The sequence below is a fragment of the Doryrhamphus excisus genome, linkage group LG18 (genome assembly GCF_037039965.1).
Source record: "Doryrhamphus excisus strain RoL-2023G ecotype Guam linkage group LG18, RoL_Dexc_Guam_v1.1, whole genome shotgun sequence".
NCBI classification, from domain to species: Eukaryota; Metazoa; Chordata; class Actinopteri; order Syngnathiformes; family Syngnathidae; genus Doryrhamphus; species Doryrhamphus excisus.
The window spans coordinates 822,234-846,494 of record NC_136374.1 but is presented as its reverse complement, the minus strand read 5'-3'; the positions used below and the strand labels follow the sequence as shown (position 1 = coordinate 846,494).

Below are 24,261 nucleotides of genomic sequence, written 5' to 3'. Positions count from 1 at the left end.
GCATCTTGGTGGGCCACAGCAGGTGTCTCCTCCCCTCTTGATGGCAGTGATGTGCCATGATATTTCATTAGGACTAATCAATCAAATCTTCCCTCCATTTGAAAGAAGAAGATATAAAAAGTGTCTCTTGAGAAGCAGGAAGTTCTAGAATACTAAATTCAGTTGTAATGCTGAGTGTATTTTTGGGACGAATGCTCTCCAACATCCTTCGGCCGTCTCCTCACCTGGCCTCCGGGCCTCCTTAATGACATCCAGATGTGGTGGCCAAAAGCTCCCAGGCCTGATGGGACTCCCCGTCAAGCGGGTTCAGGTGAAGTTCTCGGGACAATCGGCATTATGAGTACCCACCACATGCTCCTACGGCCGAGCATGAGCGTTTTCCTCACGTGTGATCCCCTCAGCAGTCAACAAGTCTTACTGATAGCATGTAAATATATGACTTTAGTGTTTACATAAATCATCATCAAGGCATGACAGCTGAAGAATGAAACAATCTGGCGGCTGGAGAGAAGCACATCTGGCCTGAAATAACCACAAAGGAAGTGCCGATGCTGAGAATGAACTCTGTTGTCCATACTTGGACTTGTTACATTGCTTTCCATCATCTCAGAACGTCTTTTACAGCCTCAAAAAGGCCGCTCTGTGTTTTTCATGTACAAAGAAGTACGAGGGCCACCCTGCAAAGACAAAAGATACTACCTGGATACTACGGTACAGTAAATAGCATACCATACATTTACACACGCGGTATATTTAAGTAGGAGAATGTCTAAATCATATTTTGGAAGAAAAACATCATTATTTTGGAGGACAGGTTGTAGTATGAGAACAAGAGAATTGGGGGCCCATGTCCTTGTCTGTAGTGGGCCCCACGCTATTGTAAAAATGGCCGCCACAATTGAAAGCTTTGTATTCTCCGTCTTTTAACTCCTTTGGTCCTCTTTTTGTCTTAAAAGTATAGAGATTTACTAAAAAAATACAGTATAAATATTATTCTTGCTAAATGTGTTTTGGTGACCAACATGAGTGGCTGATTGGGGCTTTTTGCTTGACTTGGAGCTGGCCCTGATACTCCTTTGTACGTACACGGCCCCTACGGCCCTACTTGGGCTGGTGTATTAGTGACATGTGCACTGTGTGTGTGTGTGTGTGTTCCTTTACAAGAGTGGGTGTGTCTCCGTCTTGCGGGAGGTCCGCCGATGAGTCGCCCCGATACGAAGGAGGAGAGGCAGCTTCCGTACGGCGCAAGCCGTCTTTCCACACCTGCAGAGGAAAAGACAAACATTCCAAGCCAATGTGGTGCGTGAATGAAAAAGGCGGAGCTAAGAAGTCACCACGTGTGTGGAGGGGAGGGTGGCGTAGCCGTCATCCCACAGCTCCAAATGGCGCGCTCCGCCGGGGCAAAGGAGCGACGGCGTCTGCTTCTCCAGCCGCCCCGCTGCTCCTCTGCCGTCAGAGCTTAGCTTGCGAACCGGAGAGGCCAGCCACTTCTTCAGGGCGCTGACGGGGCGCCGCGCTCCGCCCGAGACGGGGCCGGGGACGCCCGGGGGCGCGGGGTTGATGGGGCCATCGACGGTCGCCACGGAGTAGGACTCGGCTGCAGGGAAGCCAAAATGGACTGTGGGAGTTTGTCGTCTCGGGTCACACATGAGTTGCATACATAGCACTAAGTATAACACTGTGTATACCACCATGTACCACCAAGTATAGCACTATGTATAACACTGTGTATACCACCATGTATACCACTGTGTACCACCGTGTAGCACTGTGTACACCACCATGTACCACCAAGTATAGCACTAAGTATAACACTGTGTATACCACCATGTACCACCAAGTATAGCACTATGTATAACACTGTGTATACCACCATGTATACCACTGTGTACCACCGTGTAGCACTGTGTACACCACCATGTACCACCAAGTATAGCACTATGTATAACACTGTGTATACCACCATGTACCACCAAGTATAGCACTATGTATAACACTGTGTATACCACCATGTACCACCAAGTATAGCACTATGTATAACACTGTGTATACCACCATGTATACCACTGTGTACCACCGTGTAGCACTGTGTACACCACCATGTACCACCAAGTATAGCACTATGTATAACACTGTGTATACCACCATGTACCACCAAGTATAGCACTATGTATAACACTGTGTATACCACCATGTACCACCAAGTATAGCACTATGTATAACACTGTGTATACCACCATGTATACCACTGTGTACCACCGTGTAGCACTGTGTACACCACCATGTACCACCAAGTATAGCACTATGTATAACACTGTGTATACCACCATGTACCACCGTGTAGCACTGTGTACACCACCATGTACCACCAAGTATAGCACTATGTATAACACTGTGTATACCACCATGTACCACCGTGTAGCACTGTGTACACCACCATGTACCACCAAGTATAGCACTATGTATAACACTGTGTACACCACCATGTACCACCAAGTATAGGACTAGTATGTATAACACTGTGTATACCACTGTATACCACCATGTAGCAGCATGTACACCACTGTGTATACCACCATGTAGCACTGTGTACACCACCATGTACCACCAAGTATAGCACTATGTATAACACTGTGTATACCACCATGTACCACCAAGTATAGCACTATGTATAACACTGTGTATACCACTGTATACCACCATGTAGCAGCATGTACACCACTGTGTACCACCATGTAGCACTGTGTATACCACCATGTAGCACCAAGTATAGGACTAGTATGTATAACACTGTGTATACCACTGTATACCACCATGTAGCAGCATGTACACCACTGTGTACCACCATGTAGCACTGTGTATACCACCATGTATACCACTGTGTACCACCATGTAGCACTGTGTACACCACCATGTAGCACCAAGTATAGGACTAGTACTATAACACTGTGTACACCACCATGTAGCACCAAGTATAGGACTAGTATGTATAACACTGTGTACACCACTGTATACCACCATGTAGCACCAAGTATAGCACTTTGTATACAGCGGGCGAGGGTGCAGTCTCCTACAGTCCCCAACTAAGGCTGCAGTCTTAGAAGTGCAGCTTTTTACTGCACACGAGTCCAGCTGTCAGTCAGTAGGAGTGGAATGTAGAGACACCCGATTGTGTGCATATCATTATCATTATCATTATGCTCCACGAAACGTTCTCTTGCTTCGTATTTCTGGGGGTCTGGAATTGGACTGACATGATTTCTTCTGGGAAGGTTTGATTCTGCTTTTGCACGTTTTGGTTTTGGAAGAAATTCATGAAGAGAACCCAAGTTCTAGACAGCCTTTAAGGTACACGTGACTGCGCTTGGGGAGAATTAGCATTAGCATTCATTTATGCATGCGCAGAAACATGAGAATGCATTCAGCATCCAGCAGCTTCATCGTTGAAACTTTGAAATCAGATGGGGTGGCTTACGTATTTACCAGATCCAAATCTCTGGAGTCCATGCGCCGCTCTCGCCCCCTTAAATGGTCACCACGGGGAGCAGGATGAGCCAGATGCCGTGAGGAGCGCCTCACGCGGCCTTGCACCCAGAACACTCTGCTTACGCATCACGTCAACTCCGCATTCTCCCATGTTGTGTTTTTCAGACCGATGGATGCAATTCTCAGTCCAACTAAATCACATTGCAGTTTTCCTCGAACAAATACTTCCCCGAGAATGTACCTCACTTAGACCCCTGAACCCTCCTTCATGCGCCACCGGGACAGGTCCATTTCCATCGACTGGAACAGCACAGAAAAGCTCTTTACCGCCTTTTAAATGGACTTTAACATTCCTAGAGCCCTCTACAAATGAAATAACACCCCTATAGTCACCCAATGTAGTAGACATCATAAGAAAAAATAAGACATTAATAACCTTCACTTTTAACATTATTTGAGCCCTTTAGTCATGAAATAACACCCCTATAGTCACTGTGATTACTTTACTGCGTAAGACTGAAGTAATCCAACTATGCAGTGTAGTGTTGGTGTTGCTGAGATGGACTGGTCACCCCTGCTTTGACCTGTACTTTTCATTACTACTTTATTCCACTTGAGCAACTTAGTAGTTGAAGAAACAAGGTCCAATTTAGATAAGTGACCTGTATGTTAATGTACACCAGACATACTGTATCAGTCTGACATTACATTCCTGATCCAATGTGAAGAATCAACATCTGGCACTGTTGGATCTGAAGGAGGTTCCAAGTAGAGCTTCAACATGGAGGGAGAGAAAAAGCAGCATTGAAGTGGAATAGGCTGTTTCCAAAAAAGGTTCAAGTAGAACTAAGGTGTATAAAAAGGAGGGAGTGATGAGGTGAAAATGTCTTTGGGCATGCTTGACGCCAGTGTTCCCAGGAGGCTAGTGGGAATGTTGCTCCGGGTGCTGAAGATGGCTTCACTGTCTGGAACTCATCTCCATTTTTATAAATCCATCCCAAATCTTCTCCATTGGATTTAGATGAGGGGAAGACGCAGGATGGTCCAAAAGAGTCAGCTTATTCCTCTGGAAGAAGTCCTTGGTCAAGTGTTGGACCAGGGCCTTCAGACCCCTCCACCGTTTGACGCGGGCCACAGAGGGAAAGTGACATCATTTTGCGGCTGTGTCACACATAAACCAGACCCGGCTTAGCGGAGCGCTGTCAGAGGCCGGGCTTATCAAGCCCACCATGTCCAAAGAGAGAAGGCTTTTTGCCTTTGCCACCATGACAGTGGGAATCCCTGACACTAAATCACATTCAATCCACATTCTGCTGCCTTCTTTCAAGGCTGAAGGCTTCAGTTGCTTTGTTGTCTCACTCCATGTCTTCTTTTTGAATCTCCACTTGGAACCTCTCCACGTGAGAACATGCTTGCAGTGCAGGACGCTGATGGCGAGAGTATTTGCAGCATCCATCAGCGCTGTAAGCAGTCAGTCAGCAAGTGGAACGCTGCAGGATTTAAGGGTCAGGGCAGTAATGGCGTGGCGTTTAGTGGCTTTGGCTCCGAGGGAATATGGCTTTCTGCATTTCATTGGGGCTGTCAGAGCCCTGCTAACGTAAGAACATGTTTATGATGATGTATTCTCCACACGTTTAGTGCAGAGTGGAGCTGCCATAAACAAATGATGTTCATCATAATAACAAGCAAGTAGCGAGCGTACCTCTGCTTGGGACAAGGCAGCATCCACATTGGCAGAGCAGTTTTCTGAACAGGTGCTGACACCCGCACCCCTGCCGCCGCCGACCCCCTCTCGTGACCATCCTTTATCCCGGCATGGCGCCGACCGCACGCTCATACACGCAAAGGCACGCTCCCAACACTAATCCCCACAGGACAGGAAGGGAGGAAGGGCGCAGGAGGGAGAGTGGGGGTCATAGTCCGGTCCAGGCAGGAAGTGCTCCTATTCCACGCTCAGGAGATGGAAGGAGAACAAAAGAAGAGTTGCCGCGGCCAGAGAAGGGAACGCGTATGAATGCATCCAAAGTGCTGTAAAAGTGAGAGGATGATGTGTGATGGGCGGGATGACACGCATCCTGGCCCCGCCTCCTCCTGCCCTGCTCTCCTCCCATTTTGTCAGCCTCTTCCATCCACCATGACCTTCAGCATCCCAACACACTCAACAAAAATATGAACAGACAAATAGAGCACGTTTACTCCCAATTTTCACCAGCTGAACTCAAAGATGTCAAAGTTCTTCAACAGCTTCAAAGTTCTTCCACTTCATTGCATAGGAAACCTGTTTACCACCTTCTAAATACCCCTTTTAACATTCTTAAAGCCCTCTCGACAAGAAGTAACACCCCCATAGTCAACTTGAAACTCCCATTCACCAGTATAGTGGACGTAATGAGAGAAAATAAGACATTAATGACCTTCTAAATACACTTTTTAACATGATCGTAGCATTCTCTAGTTCCACTATGAAGCCCACTAAAAAAGCATCTACCAAGGTTGCATGGTTTGATCCATGCCGTGATCATGCATGAACACGTACACTGATGCTAACATGTCAGAGTTGCAGTACCCTGCCCTATTTGGATGATTCAAAACACGACCAAACTTCTTTCCTAGGTGCATCATACCAGCTAACTTGTCATGGTTCTATTTGTGCTGCTCTGCTGCCACCTGTCTTCCTCTGTCTGCACTGCACCCTGAGTCAGTGGGAGGAGTTCATCCAGCTCACCTGCAGCCGAATACTTAAGATACCTTGTGTTTAGTGCTCCTCACCAGATTGCCAAGCTGTGTCTCCTTACCCCTCACCCTCACCCTCACCCGTACCTGTACCCGTACCCGTAACCTCACTTGCTTTCTGGTCAAACGTTCTGTAACCGTGAGTACATTGTTCCCTGCCTTCATGTTGTGACTTTATTCCCATAATGTTGTGACTTCATTCTCATAATGTTGTGACTTTATCCCCATAATGTTGTGACTTTATTCCCATAATGTTGTGACTCTATTCCCATAATGTTGTGACTCTATTCCCATAATGTTGTGACTTTATTCCCATAATGTTGTGACTCTATTCCCATAATGTTGTGACTCTATTCCCATAATGTTGTGACTTTATTCCCATAATGTTGTGACTTTATTCCCATAATGTTGTGACTTTATTCCCATAATGTTGTGACTTCATTCCCATAATGTTGTGACTCTATTCCCATAATGTTGTGACTTCATTCCCATAATGTTGTGACTTTATTCCCATAATGTTGTGACTTTATTCCCATAATGTTGTGACTTTATTCCCATAATGTTGTGACTCTATTCCCATAATGTTGTGACTTTATTCCCATAATGTTGTGACTTTATTCCCATAATGTTGTGACTTTATTCCCATAATGTTGTGACTTTATTCCCATAATGTTTTGACTCTATTCCCATAATGTTGTGACTTCATTCCCATAATGTTGTGACTTTATTCCCATAATGTTGTGACTTTATCCCCATAATGTTGTGACTTTATTCCCATAATGTCGTGACTTTATTCCCATGATGTTGTGACTTTATTCCCATAATGTTGTGACTTCATTCCCATAATGTTGTGACTTTATTCCCATAATGTTGTGACTTTATTCCCATAATGTTGTGACTTTATTCCCATAATGTTGTGACTTTATTCCCATAATGTTGTGACTTTATTCCCATAATGTTGTGACTTTATTCCCATAATGTTGTGACTTTATTCCCATAATGTTGTGACTCTATTCCCATAATGTTGTGACTCTATTCCCATAATGTTGTGACTTTATTCCCATAATGTTGTGACTCTATTCCCATAATGTTGTGACTCTATTCCCATAATGTTGTGACTTTATTCCCATAATGTTGTGACTTTATTCCCATAATGTTGTGACTTTATTCCCATAATGTTGTGACTTCATTCCCATAATGTTGTGACTCTATTCCCATAATGTTGTGACTTCATTCCCATAATGTTGTGACTTTATTCCCATAATGTTGTGACTTTATTCCCATAATGTTGTGACTTTATTCCCATAATGTTGTGACTCTATTCCCATAATGTTGTGACTTTATTCCCATAATGTTGTGACTTTATTCCCATAATGTTGTGACTTTATTCCCATAATGTTGTGACTTTATTCCCATAATGTTTTGACTCTATTCCCATAATGTTGTGACTTCATTCCCATAATGTTGTGACTTTATTCCCATAATGTTGTGACTTTATCCCCATAATGTTGTGACTTTATTCCCATAATGTCGTGACTTTATTCCCATGATGTTGTGACTTTATTCCCATAATGTTGTGACTTCATTCCCATAATGTTGTGACTTTATTCCCATAATGTTGTGACTTTATTCCCATAATGTTGTGACTTTATTCCCATAATGTTGTGACTTTATTCCCATAATGTTGTGACTTTATTCCCATAATGTTGTGACTTTATTCCCATAATGTTGTGACTTTATTCCCATAATGTTGTGACTTTATTCCCATAATGTTGTGACTTTATTCCCATAATGTTGTGACTTTATTCCCATAATGTTGTGACTTTATTCCCATAATGTTGTGACTTTATCCCCATAATGTTGTGACTTTATTCCCATAATGTTGTGACTTTATTCCCATAATGTTGTGACTTTATTCCCATAATGTTGTGACTTTATTCCCATAATGTTGTGACTTTGTTCCCATAATGTTGTGACTTTATTCCCATAATGTTGTGACTTTATTCCCATAATGTTGTGACTTTATTCCCATAATGTTGTGACTTTGTTCCCATAATGTTGTGACTCCTTGCTAAAGAAGGTGAGATGCGAGTGAAGCCGTGGTACCAAAGTCCAAAGGTAGTGTCTGGCATGAAAATATGTGTTAAGGACACGTTGCAGGGGGGACCATTTTAGGTTGGGCGCATAGCAGGAAGTGCAATGTAAAATGTACTGCAAATCAAGGAGCCAGCGGCCCAGACTGCGGCATGGGATGAGGGAGACCTCCATCAACTCTAGGGGCAGGCAATGTGTGCTATCCATTGGCTGATGGATTCATCATCCATTCATCGTTGCAGCTCCACACTGAGGTGTTAATATTGTTACCTGCGCATCCTGCGTCCACAGTGGACCTCCTGGTCCACCTGAACTCCATCTGGACAAGCCGGCGGCTGTCATCTACCGCCACTTCCTCCTTGCTGCCGCCTGGAGGTGGTTAAATAGGGCCTAATGTTAGCATGCCGATGAAATCCAAATACCAGGCATTGAAAGAGGTTGTGATGCTATGTAGTACTCTACACTGGCCATTAGGTGTCAGCACTCGTAAAAGGAGGATGTTTTATCAACTCAACTCCAGTAGACCTTCTTGCCTTTTAGGTTAGCTTGATAACATTTGAATCAAAGAGGACCACCTAGCATGATCTCATGGCTAGCACAGTTACCGTATGTCTCATACCGTCCTGGAGATATCATCATCACACCCCCCTTCCAGCAATACACACGTATTTTAACAATACATTCTCAAATAAGCCAAATGCCACCAAACAGGAATGCTACTGCCATGTTGGGTAAGATGCACAAGCACCAGACTCGATGGCTGGAACAACAGGCTTTTATTGCAGCTTTAAATGATCTCCCAACAGTCTGCCCCCCACACAGCCCCCCCAGCAGGCAACAAGTCTTATTTATGTCTTCATTTTGTCTTCTGTCTACTATATTGCGTAATAGGAGTGTAAAGGTGACTATACCATAATGTTTCATGTCTAGAGGGGTGTACTTACAAGGTGGAAAACCAGACCAGCTGGGACTGGGCCTTCTATTGGCCTGGAACACCCCACCAGGGAGGTGTCCTTTTGGTCCAGATGTTAGTTTCCTTGCCACTATGCCCTCATGCTACCCCCCAAAAAAAAGAACCCTGTAGGATTTGACCCTGCTCTTTTACACCCGCCACCTCCCTGCTAATTTTGCTTGACTTATCTTATCTCGGAAATTCCTCCCAGAGCTACGTAAGAGTTCATTGGGATTTGCAAGGAGGTGCGTGCATTCTAATTCTTCTTTTTCCTATTATTATTATTATTATTATTATTATTATTATTATTATTATTATTATTATTATTATTATTATGAAGCAAGAAAACACAACACCATGATGTGTTTAATTCCACAACATGTCCACTAATACGTGGGTTGCTTTCTCATACACATATTATGATCACAATATCATATAGTACAGATATCTCGTTATCAATCATCGTTATTAATATCATATTAATATTTTTCCAAATACTTCAACTTTTTTCTTCAATAATTGTTGTTTCCTTTTCATAACATCACAACCTTATTGCCATAAAAGTCACTTTACTTCTATAATATTACCCCCCCCCCACCTCATTTCCCCAAATGACTTTATTTTGTTTTGACTCATAATATACATTTTTCCCCCCGAGTATTTCAACTCTACGGTACTAAAACAATGCTTGTAGCATTCCAGGTTTATTCCCGTGAGAACAGGACTATATTCATATTTAGACTTTTGTCTCCTACCATTCCAGCTGGCTTCTCCCAAGTTCCTTCTGTTATTTTCATAATATTTGGACTTTATTCCCCAAGCTAATGTTCCCAAGAGGAAAAAGTGCCTTGGTTTGGATTGTGTCCTAATATATATACACTATATTTTTTCAAATCAGATGTTTGCCATTGATGGAATAAAGAGTACAAAGTACAATGCCGATACGATCAATGTGTTGACTCACGTTGTCCCGGTTGACGCCCGTAGGATGTTGGGTCCTCCTTGGTGAGTTCATCTTCATTCTTGGTTCCTCGTCATGCCAAGCCCCGCGCCTTCATTCCTCCACCACCCTGAATGAGCAGACAAGAAGGAGACTTGCTACAACGTCTCTTCACTAAAAAAGCTGTGTGTGGGGGGTGGGGGTGGGGGGGATGTGTCCGGACAGGCCCACACAGCCACGTCCTGCGAGTCCCACGGCCTGGTTTTAGCCTGCAGGCCTCTGGAGTCTCTCGGTCGACATTTGAACTGGCGTGGTTGCTAAGCTCGTAGCTAGAGGCCTCTTTCATTCTCCATCGTGTCAACTCATACTCCTGGATCCATCTGTACAGGGACTAGCTTCACTTCCTGTCCTATCCTGTCATGTCTGTCCTCACCCAGATGGGGACATGTCTGTCCTCACCCAGATGGGGACATGTCTGTCCTCACCCAGAAGGGGACATGTCTGTCCTCACCCAGATGGGGACATGTCTGTCCTCACCCAGAAGGGGACATGTCTGTCCTCACCCATATTATATCTCAATAGTGCAATATTGCTCTTAGCAAAGACAGACATGCTAATATTAGCATTGTAGCCATTTTAGTTGCAAGCTTACAGAAACGGTCTTGAGGAGCAGAAGGTTTTTGATACAGGTCTGGGGGGAGGGAAGATATCAAGCTGTTCTACAAGGCATTCAGAAGACATAGCGAAAGAAAGGTGACCATAGGGGTGTTATTTCATGTGTAGAGGGCTCTAATAATAAAAAGTTTATCTTGAAGGTAATAAAAAGGTCTTCTATGTCTTATTTTCTCTTATGATGTCTACTATATTGTGTAATAGGAGTGTAAAGGTGATTATAGGGGTGTTATTAAAGACAACGTAAATAAAGTTATATCAAAGTTTGGTAATGCCAAGCGTCTGCCTTTGGACCCCCCCCCGGACACAACAGCTCACAACATAGACATGTTGTTGTGGTGACATAAAAGTGGGAGGGGGGGTCAAGACCTTGTTCTCAGCTCATCCCAATTACAGTGCTAGCTTAGCATGGAGGATTACTCGCTGCTTTGGCCATTTTCATCTTTCAGCCGCTGATGGATCAACTCTTGGTCCAACTCCTTGGACCTCAAACCCTCAGACATTGCTCTTCTTTGGAGCTCTGCTAAAGATCATGGTGCTCCCAAGTGGTGTCACAGGGTGACAGCCACTGGAATGGTTCCGTCCTCAGACATCTTTGAGGCACGTTTGGCAGGGTGCAAAGATCCTTCCTTGATATCCTTTTCAGTGGCTGACTTTGTTGTCCCGTTCCATCTGGGTGCAGGCAGACATTTTTCTATAAAAACCTCATGCATCGTTTGGCCTTGTCGTCTCCAACCCAACCAAAGGTGACCACAAGTATTTTACATGAAAAGCAGGTAAAAATGTGGCCGAGTCGACAAGCGACACGTGACTGCGGTTATTCTGAGGTGCAGCGTTATTCCTGATTTAGGCCGCCTGTGCGCTCAGCCAGGCTTTTAATTCCTGATCCAGTTACTCAACCGTGAGGACCCTCCAGTGGCCACGCCCACTGCATGACAGCCAGGTAATGCAGCCCTAATCCCCCACTGATGCTGGCCCTCGTGCTCCTCAGCGGGTGTGTGTCCTTCAAGGCCGAGCTGGAATGCTTCCATGGTGGAGAACTAAGAAGGAGAAAAGTTTGCTTCTCTTGTAGATGTAGCCGCGGGTTCGGGTGTTACCTCACCTGACTCCATGGCCTCGGCAGCGGAGGACCCTCACCTGGGTCCGGGCCCCGATGAGGAGGACGGGTCTTCGTCGGGGTGGGACTCAGACAGCATCCTGTCCGACGACTCGGTGCTTCCAGACTACCCGCCGGGAACATCTGATGGGCCGACGGCATCCACGCTCTACCAAGCGTGCGCCCGCAACAACCTGGCCTCCCTGCACGGGGTCCTGGAGAGAGGGGTGACACGAGAGGAGGTCATGGAGTTGGACATCAACCACTGGGTAAGGCGCTCCATCACGCTGGGAAGATAGTGTTGAAGATTGACAGCCAGCTCCGTCCTGTGCAGAACGGCTTGATGGTGGCTTGCGCCAAAGGCTTCCTGGACATCGTCTACGCCCTCAACACCTGCCCCTACATGGACGTCAACCACCAGGACCATGAAGGCAACACCGCACTCATGATCGCATCCCAAGCAGGTACCTAGCCATGTTTATGTGCTTGTTTCAGCCCAAATATTACAAATACAAATCAAATTATTATTCCAGGAATAAAGTCACATGATTATTATTATTTACAAGAGGATTTACAAGGAAAATCCAACAAAAACAACTGAAAAAATGAACAAAAATGGCTGGAATTTTACAAGAATAAAGTCAAAGTGTTAGAGGAAAAAGTCATACTTTTACAAGTATGAGAATTTATCATTATTTCAGTAGCATAGGGTGGCATATGGTGAGAAAAAAACAAATAATTGATTTTGGGACAATTTGCTTGCAGACAAAGTCATGGTGTCAAAATGTTGTGAGAAGAAAATCTCCAAAAGGGACGGAGAAAAATGGTGGAAAGTTGAACAAAACAACAACAGTGACAATGAAAACAGAAGACCAAATATGAATTGAAAGTCCGATTCCAACACAAAAGGTTGCAGGCTTAAGACAATAAAGGGCTCATATCCTTTAGGCAGCATAAGACTTAGAATATATTCAATATTAAAGGTCTAAATAATAAAGTCTTAACATGATGATGATAGCCATAGCATTATGAAAGGGACATTGCATCCCGGCTGGGTCATCCCGGCTGGGCCACCCCCGGCCTCAGTGCATGGTGATGTTTACATGGTGCTCATGTCTTCCCCAGGACACGCCAGCACGGTGATGTACCTCCTAAACTACTACCCCGGGATAGACACAGAAGTAAGGGACTGTCGTGGTTTCACCGCCCTCATCAAAGCAGCCATGACGGGCCGTGACGACGTGGTGGCGGCGCTGGTTATGGCAGGTGAGGCCACAGCCGACATCAAGGAAGGCGGTGCAGGGAGCTCTTCTACTATGACACAGATCTTTGTCTTCATCCCATTAACCTGCCAAGGTCCAGCTTCCAGAATAGCCGGCCATCTTGTTGAGCTGACCATATTCTAATCCGCCACACCGCTTTAAGGGATCATATTAGCACCTCCAAACACACTCCCCTCTAATCTCTGCACTTTTTCCCACAGGACTATCATCTCCTTGTGTGTGTGTGGGGGGGGGGGGCATAATGACATCATTGTCAGATTTGCATAACTGGCTATGATGACATTTGCAGAAAGTGAGTAGAAAACCAAAAGCAAGAAAAGATGACGGAAATGGAACCTTTCTACATCTACACGCCCAAAGGATGAGGAAAAGCATTTTACTGAGAACAATTCTAGTTCAGCTTGCACAAAAGATCATGTGTGAAGAAAGAGGGGAAAGATGTCCACCTCCTTGAGATGGTTGGCCCCTTGTTTGCATGTGGATCAGCTCCACCGAAAGGACACGATGGCGTTCCCAGGCCAGATGGGGGACATAATCCCTCCAGTGTGTCCTAGGTCTGCCCCGGGGGCCTTCTCGCCAGGGAGGTGTCTGGGAGGCATCCGGACTAGATGCCCGAGCCCCCTCAACTGACTCCTCTCCATGTGAATGAGAACCATCTCTACTCTGAGCCCTCCCATCCCTTAGGGTGAGTTCAGCCACCCTACAGAGGAAACTCATTTCAGCCGCTCGTGTCCACCATCTCCTTCGTTCCCTCGTGAGGGTGTAGAGCTGGTCCAGTGTCCCCCAACGGGAATCAAAACCACATTGCCCCTCTTGTAGCCAAGGTTCCACTAATGGTTGTAGCCTTCTCTCCAGCACCCTGAAATAGACTTTCTCAGGGAGGCCGTTGACCCCCTATAGTTGGAACACGCCATCAGTCACCCTTCTTAAAGAGGGGGACCACCCCCCCCTTGAGGAATTCAGGGCGAAACTTGTCCACGCTTGGAGCTTTGCCACCAAGGACCGTTTGGACCGTTTTAGACCACCCCAGATACCTCAGCCACGGTGATGGAACCGTCCACGTACATGTCCTCGGACTCTGCTTCCTCTATGGAAGGTATGTCAGTGGGACTGAGAAGGGCCTCAAAGTATTCCCTCCACCGCCCGACGGCATCCTGAGTGGAGGTCAGCAGGCCCCCGTCCCCACTGGAAACAGTGTGGACCAGGCACCACTTCGGACGGTTTGCCACAACCTCTTGGAGACCGACTGAAAGTGGTGGTCCATGGGCTCAAGTATGGTGTGGATTTAGAGAATAAAGTCATTGTGAATCTTTCAAATGTTCTCCACAGATAGATCGTGAGTTGACTTCTGTTGATACACAGAAATACAGGAAATACAGGAAATACAGGAAATACAGGAAATACAGGAAATACAGGAAATACAGGAAATACACATTTGTAGATGAAATAAAAGGCAATACCTTACATGTACTAAAACACTTTTTACTTTCTTTACTTCATTTGCCTTTTTTTAAGCTACAAATGTGCCAGATCGTTTTGCCTGACTGTAGATATAAATTCATCTTTCTGTACATGAAATACTGTAAACTGGCCATATTTCAAACATAGTGTGTGTGTGTGTGTGTGTGTGTGTGTGTGTGTGTGCAGGTGCTGACATTCATGCAACGGACACCAAGAAAGGAAAGGGCGTTCAGGACTGGGCCCTAAAAACAGGGCGCTACGAGACAGCGCATCGCCTGCGCCGCCTCACCATGAGGCCCCAGGCTGAGCAGTTCTGTGAACGCTACATCCCGGAGTGGCCCGAGCTCCAGCAGCGAGTGGCCAAGGCCACAGCGGAGAAGAGCACACGAGAGAAAATCAGCCAGCACATCAAGACCAGGTTCGGGTTCCGATTGCCCCGTGACCCCGAGGACAACGGGGTTTTGGACCACATGGTGCGCATCACCACCAGTCTCCACAGCCCGCTCGTTTCCACCGGGTGTCGTCCGCTGTGCCCTACCAGCCCCCCCGAGGTGGGCAGGAGGCGCCTGGCCGTGCCGGAGCTGATGAAGAAGCACTCAACGCGGGAACTGGAGGAGAGTTCGGTCTGCCACAGCAACGGCTCCGTGTCGCACGCCGTTCCCTCCTTGCACTCGGCCGAATCCATCGCCACCGCCTGCTGCGCCGACGGCGAGAGGAGGGGCAGCATCCTCTCGTTGGCCTCCACCAAGGTGGCGTCCACGTTCATCCCCCGTGGCGTGGCCAGGAGGAACAGCGTCTTCCCTTCTGGGTGCATCCCCCAGATCAACATCAACAGGCCGGTGGAGGCCACGCCCAAGAAAGAGAAGAAGAGGAAGAAGACAGACAAGGGCTACCTGGACATCCCCAAGTGGAAATACAAGGAGCACAAGGAGGAGAAGAAAAGGGCGGAGAAGGAAAAGACGGAGAAGGAGAAGAGAAGAGACAGCACCAAGCGCAAGAAATAATCAGGGCGCCTTCTGACGCTACACTTTCCTTTAGAGGGAAACAATATGGAAACAATAACCCTCAGGGAAAGACATATTTCAATCTAATCTAATCTTCCACAACAAGACGGTCAAATCACGCTTTTTCAGGACTTGGCTCACTCAGGAAGATGAACATGTTCTCTTGTTGACCGGTGCTAACTTGTTTATTCATCTACCTCACTCAGGTGCTCCTACGCTGTCTCTCAATGCCGTATCTACTGAATCCAATACAACACATGAACATCACGTCCTTCCCCTCTGGGACCGTGTTCCCGAGGCGGCATTCACAGAAATACAAGCACCGGGCACTCGGCTTCTCCTCTCACTGTTATTGTTGCTTTGTACTTAATGTCAATGTAGTAGTCATCAATTAAACACAAATACCTCGACTTGACTCAAAGATTCTCCATTTGACAGAAGATCACTGCTGAACCAAAAGCCCTAGTCAAAGATCTGTTTTGGAGACTTGACTGCAGAAACGTCAGTCAAAGATCCTTTACACGACAGGACTACTGTTGGGAAGTACCTGCTATAAAAACACTTGTCAAAGATCCTTTACACGACAGAAGCACTCTGCTGTTTTTAAGGCCCCACTACAAAAATGCTCGTCACAGATCCTCTCTTTATGACGCGAGTGCTGTGCTGTTTTGAAGACCCAACAGGGTCTTCAGGAAGTAACAGGAAATACCTGCTCCAAAAGCACTAGCCAAAGATCCTATAAACAACAGGAGTGCTCTATTGTTTCGAAGGATCAACTACAAAAACATAACTCAAGGAGCACTCTGCTGCTTTTAAGGCCCTACCACAAAAATCCTGTCAACAACAGGAGCATTCTGCAGTTTTTAAGGACTTTTTGTTTTTATCTTTTGGCTTTTTCCTGAGTTCGGAGTCGCCACAGCGGATCTATTAATCCTATTTTTAAGGAGCAGCTGTAGAAATGCTCGTCAAAGATCCTCTATATGCAGGAGCATTCTGCTGTTTTTAAGGAGCAGCTGTAGAAATGCTCGTCAAAGATCCTCTATATGCAGGAGCATTCTGCTGTTTTTAAGGAGCCGCTGCAAGAATGCTCATCAAAGATCCTCTATATGCAGGAGCATTCTGCTGTTTTTAAGGAGCCACTGCAAGAATGCTCATCAAAGATCCTCTATATGCAGGAGCATTCTGCTGTTTTTAAGGAGCAGCTGTAGAAATGCTCGTCAAAGATCCTCTATATGCAGGAGCATTCTGCTGTTTTTAAGGAGCAGCTGTAGAAATGCTCGTCAAAGATCCTCTATATGCAGGAGCATTCTGCTGTTTTTAAGGAGCCGCTGCAAGAATGCTCATCAAAGATCCTCTATATGCAGGAGCATTCCGCTGTTTTTAAGGAGCCGCTGCAAGAATGCTCATCATAGATCCTCTATATGCAGGAGCATTCTGCTGTTTTTAAGGAGCAGCTGTAGAAATGCTCGTCAAAGATCCTCTATATGCAGGAGCATTCTGCTGTTTTTAAGGAGCAGCTGTAGAAATGCTCATCAAAGATCCTCTATATGCAGGAGCATTCCGCTGTTTTTAAGGAGCCGCTGCAAGAATGCTCATCATAGATCCTCTATATGCAGGAGCATTCTGCTGTTTTTAAGGAGCAGCTGTAGAAATGCTCGTCAAAGATCCTCTATATGCAGGAGCATTCTGCTGTTTTTAAGGAGCAGCTGTAGAAATGCTCATCAAAGATCCTCTATATGCAGGAGCATTCTGCTGTTTTTAAGGAGCAGCTGTAGAAATGCTCGTCAAAGATCCTCTATATGCAGGAGCATTCTGCTGTTTTTAAGGAGCAGCTGTAGAAATGCTCATCAAAGATCCTCTATATGCAGGAGCATTCTGCTGTTTTTAAGGAGCAGCTGTAGAAATGCTCGTCAAAGATCCTCTATATGCAGGAGCATTCTGCTGTTTTTAAGGAGCAGCTGTAGAAATGCTCGTCAAAGATCCTCTATATGCAGGAGCATTCTGCTGTTTTTAAGGAGCAGCTGTAGAAATGCTCGTCAAAGATCCTCTATATGCAGGAGCATTCTGCTGTTTTTAAGGAGCAGCTGTAGAAATGCTCGTCAAAGATCCTCTATATGCAGGAGCATTCTGCTGTTTTTAAGGAGCAGCTGTAGAAATGCTCGTCAAAGATCCTCTATATGCAGGAGCATTCTGCTGTTTTTAAGGAGCAGCTGTAGAAATGCTCATCAAAGATCCTCTATATGCAGGATGGCTGTTTTCAAGTACCTTCTACCAAGTGCGCTAAATGATATGAGGAAAATTCAGATGTTTTTAGAGATGTGCTGCAAAGATGTGCTGTTTTGAAGTTAACTTGCAAGCCGGTCTAATGCCATTGGCTGGATTGTTTTGGCCCGCGGCAATCCCCGTTTATATGCACTTTGTTTTGGATAGAAGTGCGTTTTATTTGTCAATTCCTAAACAAAACGGATGACTTGTGTAATAAAGGCTGTAAATACGTAGCGAACATGTATTAAAAGTGATAGCAGTCACAGCCAATCAGTTATTATTTCATTCCAAACGGATAAACAATGAGTGCGTTGTGCTGCCTAGCGGAGGAGGCTCTCAGTCTGGATGTCATGTGTCCTCCTCGCCATGCAAGCTAACCAGCTTATGTTAGCTAAAGGCGCTACGACGGAGCGGAAGGCAGTTATGGCGGAAGAAAAATAAACAAATGTCATCATTATGGCATACTTGGGAATCACACGGGCCTTCCTCACCTGGCTGGTCCTGCGGCGAACCTGCGAAGGTGAGTCCCAATTTTGTTTTTGTTCCACCTCCGAGCCGCAAGGCGGACATCATTGTGGCGTTAGCCGTTAGCATGCTAGCTCGGCTAGCCTCGTGACAACGCCGGGAAAACAAGCGTTTGGCTACTTTGGCTATAGTTTGAATGGGTGTGGTGGTCACGTGACTGCACGTCGCCTCCATCGTGGATTGTTCCATAGTAGTTCCATAGATTTCATAGTAGTCATCATCGCCTGTCAATGTTTTGTCTTCATGCTGTTGAGGAACCGGCAAGTGAATCATCTCCCGGTGAGGTCTAGGTCTAGTTTCTAGTGTCGGGGCAACAAGGGAACGAGGATTAGGGTTCTAACTTTACCCCGACAAAGACATGACCCTCCATCACTTCATGGCAGGTTTGTTGGATCAAAACCAGACAGAGTATCAACACAAATGTAGGGGAGTCTGAAATCAAGCTTAAATATACAAAATCCTCATAAATCTCATCATTTTCTCATAAGTTTTTCATTGTAAATTTCAAAATGTATTACTTTTGTCTTTGGAATTTTTACATTTTTTCTCCTAAATGTACGACTTTATTCTTGTAAGTTTATGACTTTATTCTCGTTTTCCTTGTCCATTTCGGACTTCATTCTTGAAATGTCAGATTGTTTTCTCCATCTACTTATCATCATAACAAAGAACACAAGACATTTATTCAAAGATCAAATCATATCAATAAATGACCAATTTGCTCATGAAAGTAGATGATGAATCTTGAACCCTGAAGTATGTTGAGGTAGCGGGGGGGATTTCAAATATGTCCAAGCTAAATCCAAACCAACACAAGAAAAAGGAGGCCCAAGTGAAAGAATAGCAAAGGAAGAAGTGGAAGAGGAGTAGGAAGGCAGCCCACGTGTCCATGTCCACAGCTCTGTGGTGTAACTGCACCACGGCCCGGTGTGAGAAGACGGGCTTCCGCTGCGAGACGGACGGGGCCTGCATGGCCTCCAGCTCCTTGATTGAGGGTCACGAGCAGCACGTCCGCACGTGCATCGCCCGAGACAACCTGGAGCCTCCCGGGCAGCCTTTCTACTGCCTGAGCGCCCAGGGCCTGGTCACCATCCACTGCTGCTACAGCGACTACTGCAACAGCATCGACCTCCAAGTGCCCTCTGGTGAGAACACAAGACCCTTCCACGCCCTTGCTGGTGTGTGTGTGTGTGTGCGTGAGTGTGAGTGAGACAACAAGACTTGGAAAACAAAGAGCTTTTCCAAAGCCGAGCCAAGTCCTCAGCCCACACATGCCGTGCTGACTGTGCTGATGGAATGGTTTCATCCAAGGTAGCCGTGGAAGGAGATCATGTGATGTCTGTGTTCTCCTTTCAACCTGCCGTGTTGCCGTAAAAGCCAGCTTTGCATTCCACCTGTCCTCCTTCAGTCACCAGCCAGCCGGGCCCGCAGGGAGGGGCGGGTCCAGGGGCGTCGTGGGGGACGGTGCGTCTCGCCGCCGTGATCGCGGGACCGCTGCTCCTGCTTTGTGGGCTGCTGCTGGCGGGCGTCTGCGTGTGCCAGCACCAGCGCCGGGCCTGCGGGACCCGACAGAGGCTGGAGCTGGAAGACCCCTCCTGTGACAACCTGTACGTGCCTCACGACAGGACCCTGCAAGACCTCATCTACGACCTCTCCACGTCTGGCTCGGGCTCAGGTGAGCCGAGAAGCACACGAGCGCGTCTTCCTCGGCTCTGCTGACTGTCTGGCCTGGCGCAGGGCTTCCTCTGTTTGTGCAAAGGACCGTCGCCAGAACCATTGTCCTCCAAGACGTCATTGGGAAGGGGCGCTTCGGCGAGGTGTGGCGAGGCCGTTGGAGGGGGGGCGACGTGGCGGTGAAAATCTTCTCCTCGAGGGAAGAGCGCTCCTGGTTCCGCGAGGCTGAAATCTACCAGACCATCATGATACGGCACGAGAACATCCTGGGCTTCATCGCCGCTGACAACAAAGGTGAGCACCTCTCCTGTCACCATGGCTACCGCTGCCTTTTATGTCTCGGGCTCGCAGCAGGCAGAATGAGTCCGCTGGTGCGCTAGCCGTCCAGCCAAAAGCCCAAACTGAAGGTGTGGAATGCATGCCAGCTACTAGTATCAACTAGTAAAACACTCAACTGGACATTGGACATCAACAAGTTGGTGCCTCAGGGATTTTGCTCAATGGCTAGAGCTCCTGACTCATTCTACAGACGCTGGTCAGACAGATTCATCATGTATATTTTATATACTGTAGCTCACTGACACCTTGAAAGTCACGCTGGACATCTGAGTTGACAGCTCAGGGCTTTTGTTTGGATGGCTAGTGCTCTCAACTCTCATTTCACGGATCCTGGTTTGAGTCTGCGCAGACCACGGGGCAACCTGGACCAGACGGAAACCGCATTCTCTGACATCTCCAGTGTCACGCTGGACATCAAGTTGACCCCTCTGGGCATTTAGCTCGATGGCTAGCGCTCTCGACACTCACTCTGCAGACACTGGTCGAAGCCGGAGCAGACCACCAGCAGGTTTTGTGTTTTGTGCTGTAAATGAAGTGTTCTCGTCTCTCTGTGCTAGACAACGGCACGTGGACCCAGCTGTGGTTGGTGTCCGACTACCACGAGCACGGCTCCCTGTTCGACTACCTCAACCACTACTCCGTGACGTCTGAAGGGATGATCAAACTGGCGCTGACGGCTGCCAGCGGCCTGGCACATCTGCACATGGAGATACTGGGAACGCAAGGTCAACTCCCTTTTTCTCCTTCACACGCCTGAAAACAATCAGGGCCCAGAATCAGGCCTTGGGTGAGGGCACCGTACGCGCCCACCTACGTAGGCATCTACCCGGCAACTCATCTAGTGCAGCCCAGCCTTTGGCTAGTGAGGTCATGTGATGTGATGGTGCCACACCCGGAGAACCCTCGTTAAAGCCCCTCTAAAATATCTAGCTTCAATTTTAGAACACGGGGAGAGGTTCCCAAAATAGCCTGCAATAAGTGAAATCAGCTCCCCTGTGACTAGGAAGTGTCGCCCATAGGTGTCCCAAAGTCAGCCGGGATAGGCTCCAGCGCCCCTGTGACTAGAAAGTGTCGCCCATAGGTGTCCCAAAGTCAGCCGGGATAGGCTCCAGCTCCCCTGTGACTAGGAAGTGTCGCCCATAGGTGTCCCAAAGTCAGCCGGGATAGGCTCCAGCTCCCCTGTGACTAGAAAGTGTCGCCCATAGGTGTCCCAAAGTCAGCCGGGATAGGCTCCAGCTCCCCTGTGACTAGGAAGTGTCGCCCATAGGTGTCCCAAAGTCAGCCGGGATAGGCTCCAGCTCCCCTGTGACTAGAAAGTGTCGCCCATAGGTGTCCCAAAGTCAGCCGGGATAGGCTCCAGCTCCCCTGTGACTAGGAAGTGTCGCCCATAGGTGTCCCAAAGTCAGCCGGGATAGGCTCCAGCTCCCCTGTGACTAGAAAGTGTCGCCCATAGGTGTCCCAAAGTCAGCCGGGATAGGCTCCAGCTCCCCTGTGACTAGGAAGTGTCGCCCATAGGTGTCCCAAAGTCAGCCGGGATAGGCTCCAGCGCCCCTGTGACTAGAAAGTGTCGCCCATAGGTGTCCCAAAGTCAGCCGGGATAGGCTCCAGCTCCCCTGTGACTAGGAAGTGTCGCCCATAGGTGTCCCAAAGTCAGCCGGGATAGGCTCCAGCTCCCCTGTGACTAGAAAGTGTCGCCCATAGGTGTCCCAAAGTCAGCCGGGATAGGCTCCAGCTCCCCTGTGACTAGGAAGTGTCGCCCATAGGTGTCCCAAAGTCAGCCGGGATAGGCTCCAGCTCCCCTGTGACTAGAAAGTGTCGCCCATAGGTGTCCCAAAGTCAGCCGGGATAGGCTCCAGCTCCCCTGTGACTAGAAAGTGTCGCCCATAGGTGTCCCAAAGTCAGCCGGGATAGGCTCCAGCTCCCCTGTGACTAGGAAGTGTCGCCCATAGGTGTCCCAAAGTCAGCCGGGATAGGCTCCAGCTCCAGGTGCATGAGAACCTTAATCAGTTGATGTGTTCTCTTTGCAGGAAAGCCTGGCATCGCACACAGAGACCTAAAGTCCAAGAACATACTGGTAAAGAAGAACTGCACCTGCGCCATCGCGGATCTGGGTTTAGCTGTCCGTCACGACTCCATCACGGACACCATCGACATCGCCCCCAACCAAAGAGTGGGAACCAAGAGGTGCGTCAGCACAAAAGCAAACTAAAAGATGAGCTGGAACTGTTTTGTTTGGGCCCGTTTCCACAGGTACATGGCTCCAGAGGTCCTGGATGAGAGCATCAACATCAGGCACTTTGACTCCTTCAAATGTGCCGACATCTACGCTTTGGGGCTGGTCTACTGGGAGATCGCACGGCGCTGTAACAGCGGAGGTGCGACACTGTGTGGTTTGGCGTCGTGGCAGCGCCCATCCAAACTCATCTGGCGTCCCGTGTTGGCAGGTATCCATGAGGAGTATCAGCTGCCCTACTACGACCTGGTGCCCTCCGACCCTTCGCTGGACGAGATGAAAAAGGTGGTGTGCGACCAGAAGATACGACCCAGCATCTCCAACTGGTGGCAGAGCCATGAGGTAACCGCGATGCCTTCAGGTGCACCGGGAATGACCCGGTGTAGGAATCATGCCCTACAGCAAAAACAATGGGTACAGGTATTCCAAAGCGAGAAGAGGAAGCGTCTACCTGGTAGGCAGAAGGTGTATTAGATGGAGTTTCTTCATCTTTTTATTTGATTGTTTAGGTATGCTAGCGGTAGATGTATTTGATTTGCTATGTTAGATTTAACCTTTGACCTTGTGAGTGAAGTCTATCATAATATTCAGAAGGTAATATTAGTATTTCTTTTTAGCTCGAGTAAAACTCCAATATCTTTAGAAAGGCGACTGACGATGCCCGTGTCCTCTTTTGTTTGCATTGAGGCGCACTGGTCCGTTGGCATAGCAACCACCTGTTAGCATGCCTGCGCTACTGTTTGACCAGAGAAAGATCTAGTGAAGGTTCCAAAAGGCCTCCCTGATGAGATCTCCTCTTGCTTCTGCTGCAGGCTTTGCGGGTCATGGGTAAAATCATGCGAGAGTGCTGGTACGCCAACGGGGCCGCCCGCCTGACGGCGCTACGCATCAAGAAGACCCTGTCCCAGCTGGGAGTCAAGGAGGACGTTAAAGTCTGAGCCGCCGAGTGCCACCTCCAGACCCGACGCCCCGAGGAACTCGTGCAATGCTTTGCCGTTATGATTCCTTTTATTTTGAAGCCACTCCTGACAAAGCCTACCTCGCTTCGCCAGATGACTTTTCCCGTCCGCTTCCTCTCTCCGCCACACGACGAGCACGGCGGGGCTTTCCCTGCGCTTGGAAGCGAAGGAAGACGTGAATGTAAGACGGCCAAGAATGCGTCTGGTGGGGGCTCCGCAACACGGACGACTGCATGGAGCACTTTAGGTCTCAGGTGGAGCTGGTCGATGTGGCATGCCCCCCCCCCCTTTCAGGGAACCTTTGGTATTTGTCTTGGACTGCTTTTTTAGCTGCTGGGTGCATTACTACTGACTATGGTCTGGAAGCAATGGTCTTCAGACATGACGCTGGTTCCTCCAATCCTATTGAGGTACTTCCATGGAGGGGAGATGCTTTCAATGTGAAGATTTATGGCAATAATGAAAGACAGGCCTTATTCTTCATGGAAATATGCTTTGGCGCCTTCGCTGAAATATAATGCGAGTCAAAAGAGTTGTGTTGTCAT

At 47.4% G+C, this 24,261-nt stretch overlaps 3 protein-coding genes across 7 annotated transcripts in view; 2 read left to right on the top strand and 1 right to left on the bottom strand.

Moving 5' to 3' along the window:
- The window catches only part of arhgef25b (Rho guanine nucleotide exchange factor (GEF) 25b), a 24,959-nt gene extending 6,250 nt beyond the window's left edge, over positions 1-18,709 (bottom strand). Inside the window, exons 1-6 of one of the 3 annotated variants that reach the window (XM_058055254.2) lie at positions 18,478-18,709; positions 11,980-12,188; positions 10,230-10,335; positions 8,584-8,682; positions 1,335-1,597; positions 1,162-1,263 (exon numbers count right to left, since the gene is read on the bottom strand). In XM_058055254.2, coding sequence (XP_057911237.2) covers positions 1,162-1,263; positions 1,335-1,597; positions 8,584-8,632 — 414 coding nt within the window. In that variant the 5' untranslated portion in view covers positions 8,633-8,682; positions 10,230-10,335; positions 11,980-12,188; positions 18,478-18,709. Of the gene's footprint in view, positions 1-1,161; positions 1,264-1,334; positions 1,598-5,188; positions 5,672-8,583; positions 8,683-10,229; positions 10,336-11,979; positions 12,189-18,477 lie in introns of those variants that run through there. The other 2 variants (XM_058055252.2, XM_058055251.2) reach the window with 2 other exon arrangements.
- ankrd33ab (ankyrin repeat domain 33Ab) lies at positions 11,587-16,454 on the top strand. The gene is made up of 4 exons (XM_058055265.2): positions 11,587-12,242; positions 12,308-12,437; positions 13,099-13,239; positions 14,904-16,454. Exons 1-4 carry the CDS (start codon positions 11,988-11,990, stop codon positions 15,719-15,721), a joined length of 1,344 nt encoding a protein of 447 aa, XP_057911248.2. The 5' UTR covers positions 11,587-11,987; the 3' UTR covers positions 15,722-16,454.
- LOC131106322 (activin receptor type-1B-like) lies at positions 18,330-24,261 on the top strand. Of its 3 annotated transcripts, XM_058055264.2 has the most exons (9): positions 18,335-18,506; positions 19,411-19,656; positions 19,920-20,186; positions 20,249-20,479; positions 21,082-21,249; positions 22,552-22,708; positions 22,775-22,899; positions 22,969-23,099; positions 23,570-24,260. In XM_058055264.2, exons 1-9 carry the CDS (start codon positions 18,443-18,445, stop codon positions 23,693-23,695), a joined length of 1,515 nt encoding a protein of 504 aa, XP_057911247.2. In that variant the 5' UTR covers positions 18,335-18,442; the 3' UTR covers positions 23,696-24,260. The 3 variants fall into 3 exon arrangements, with proteins under 3 accessions (XP_078654608.1, XP_057911247.2, XP_078654609.1); XM_078798482.1 differs by having other exon boundaries at positions 18,330-18,506; positions 22,775-23,099; positions 23,570-24,261; XM_078798483.1 differs by having other exon boundaries at positions 18,366-19,656; positions 22,775-23,099; positions 23,570-24,261.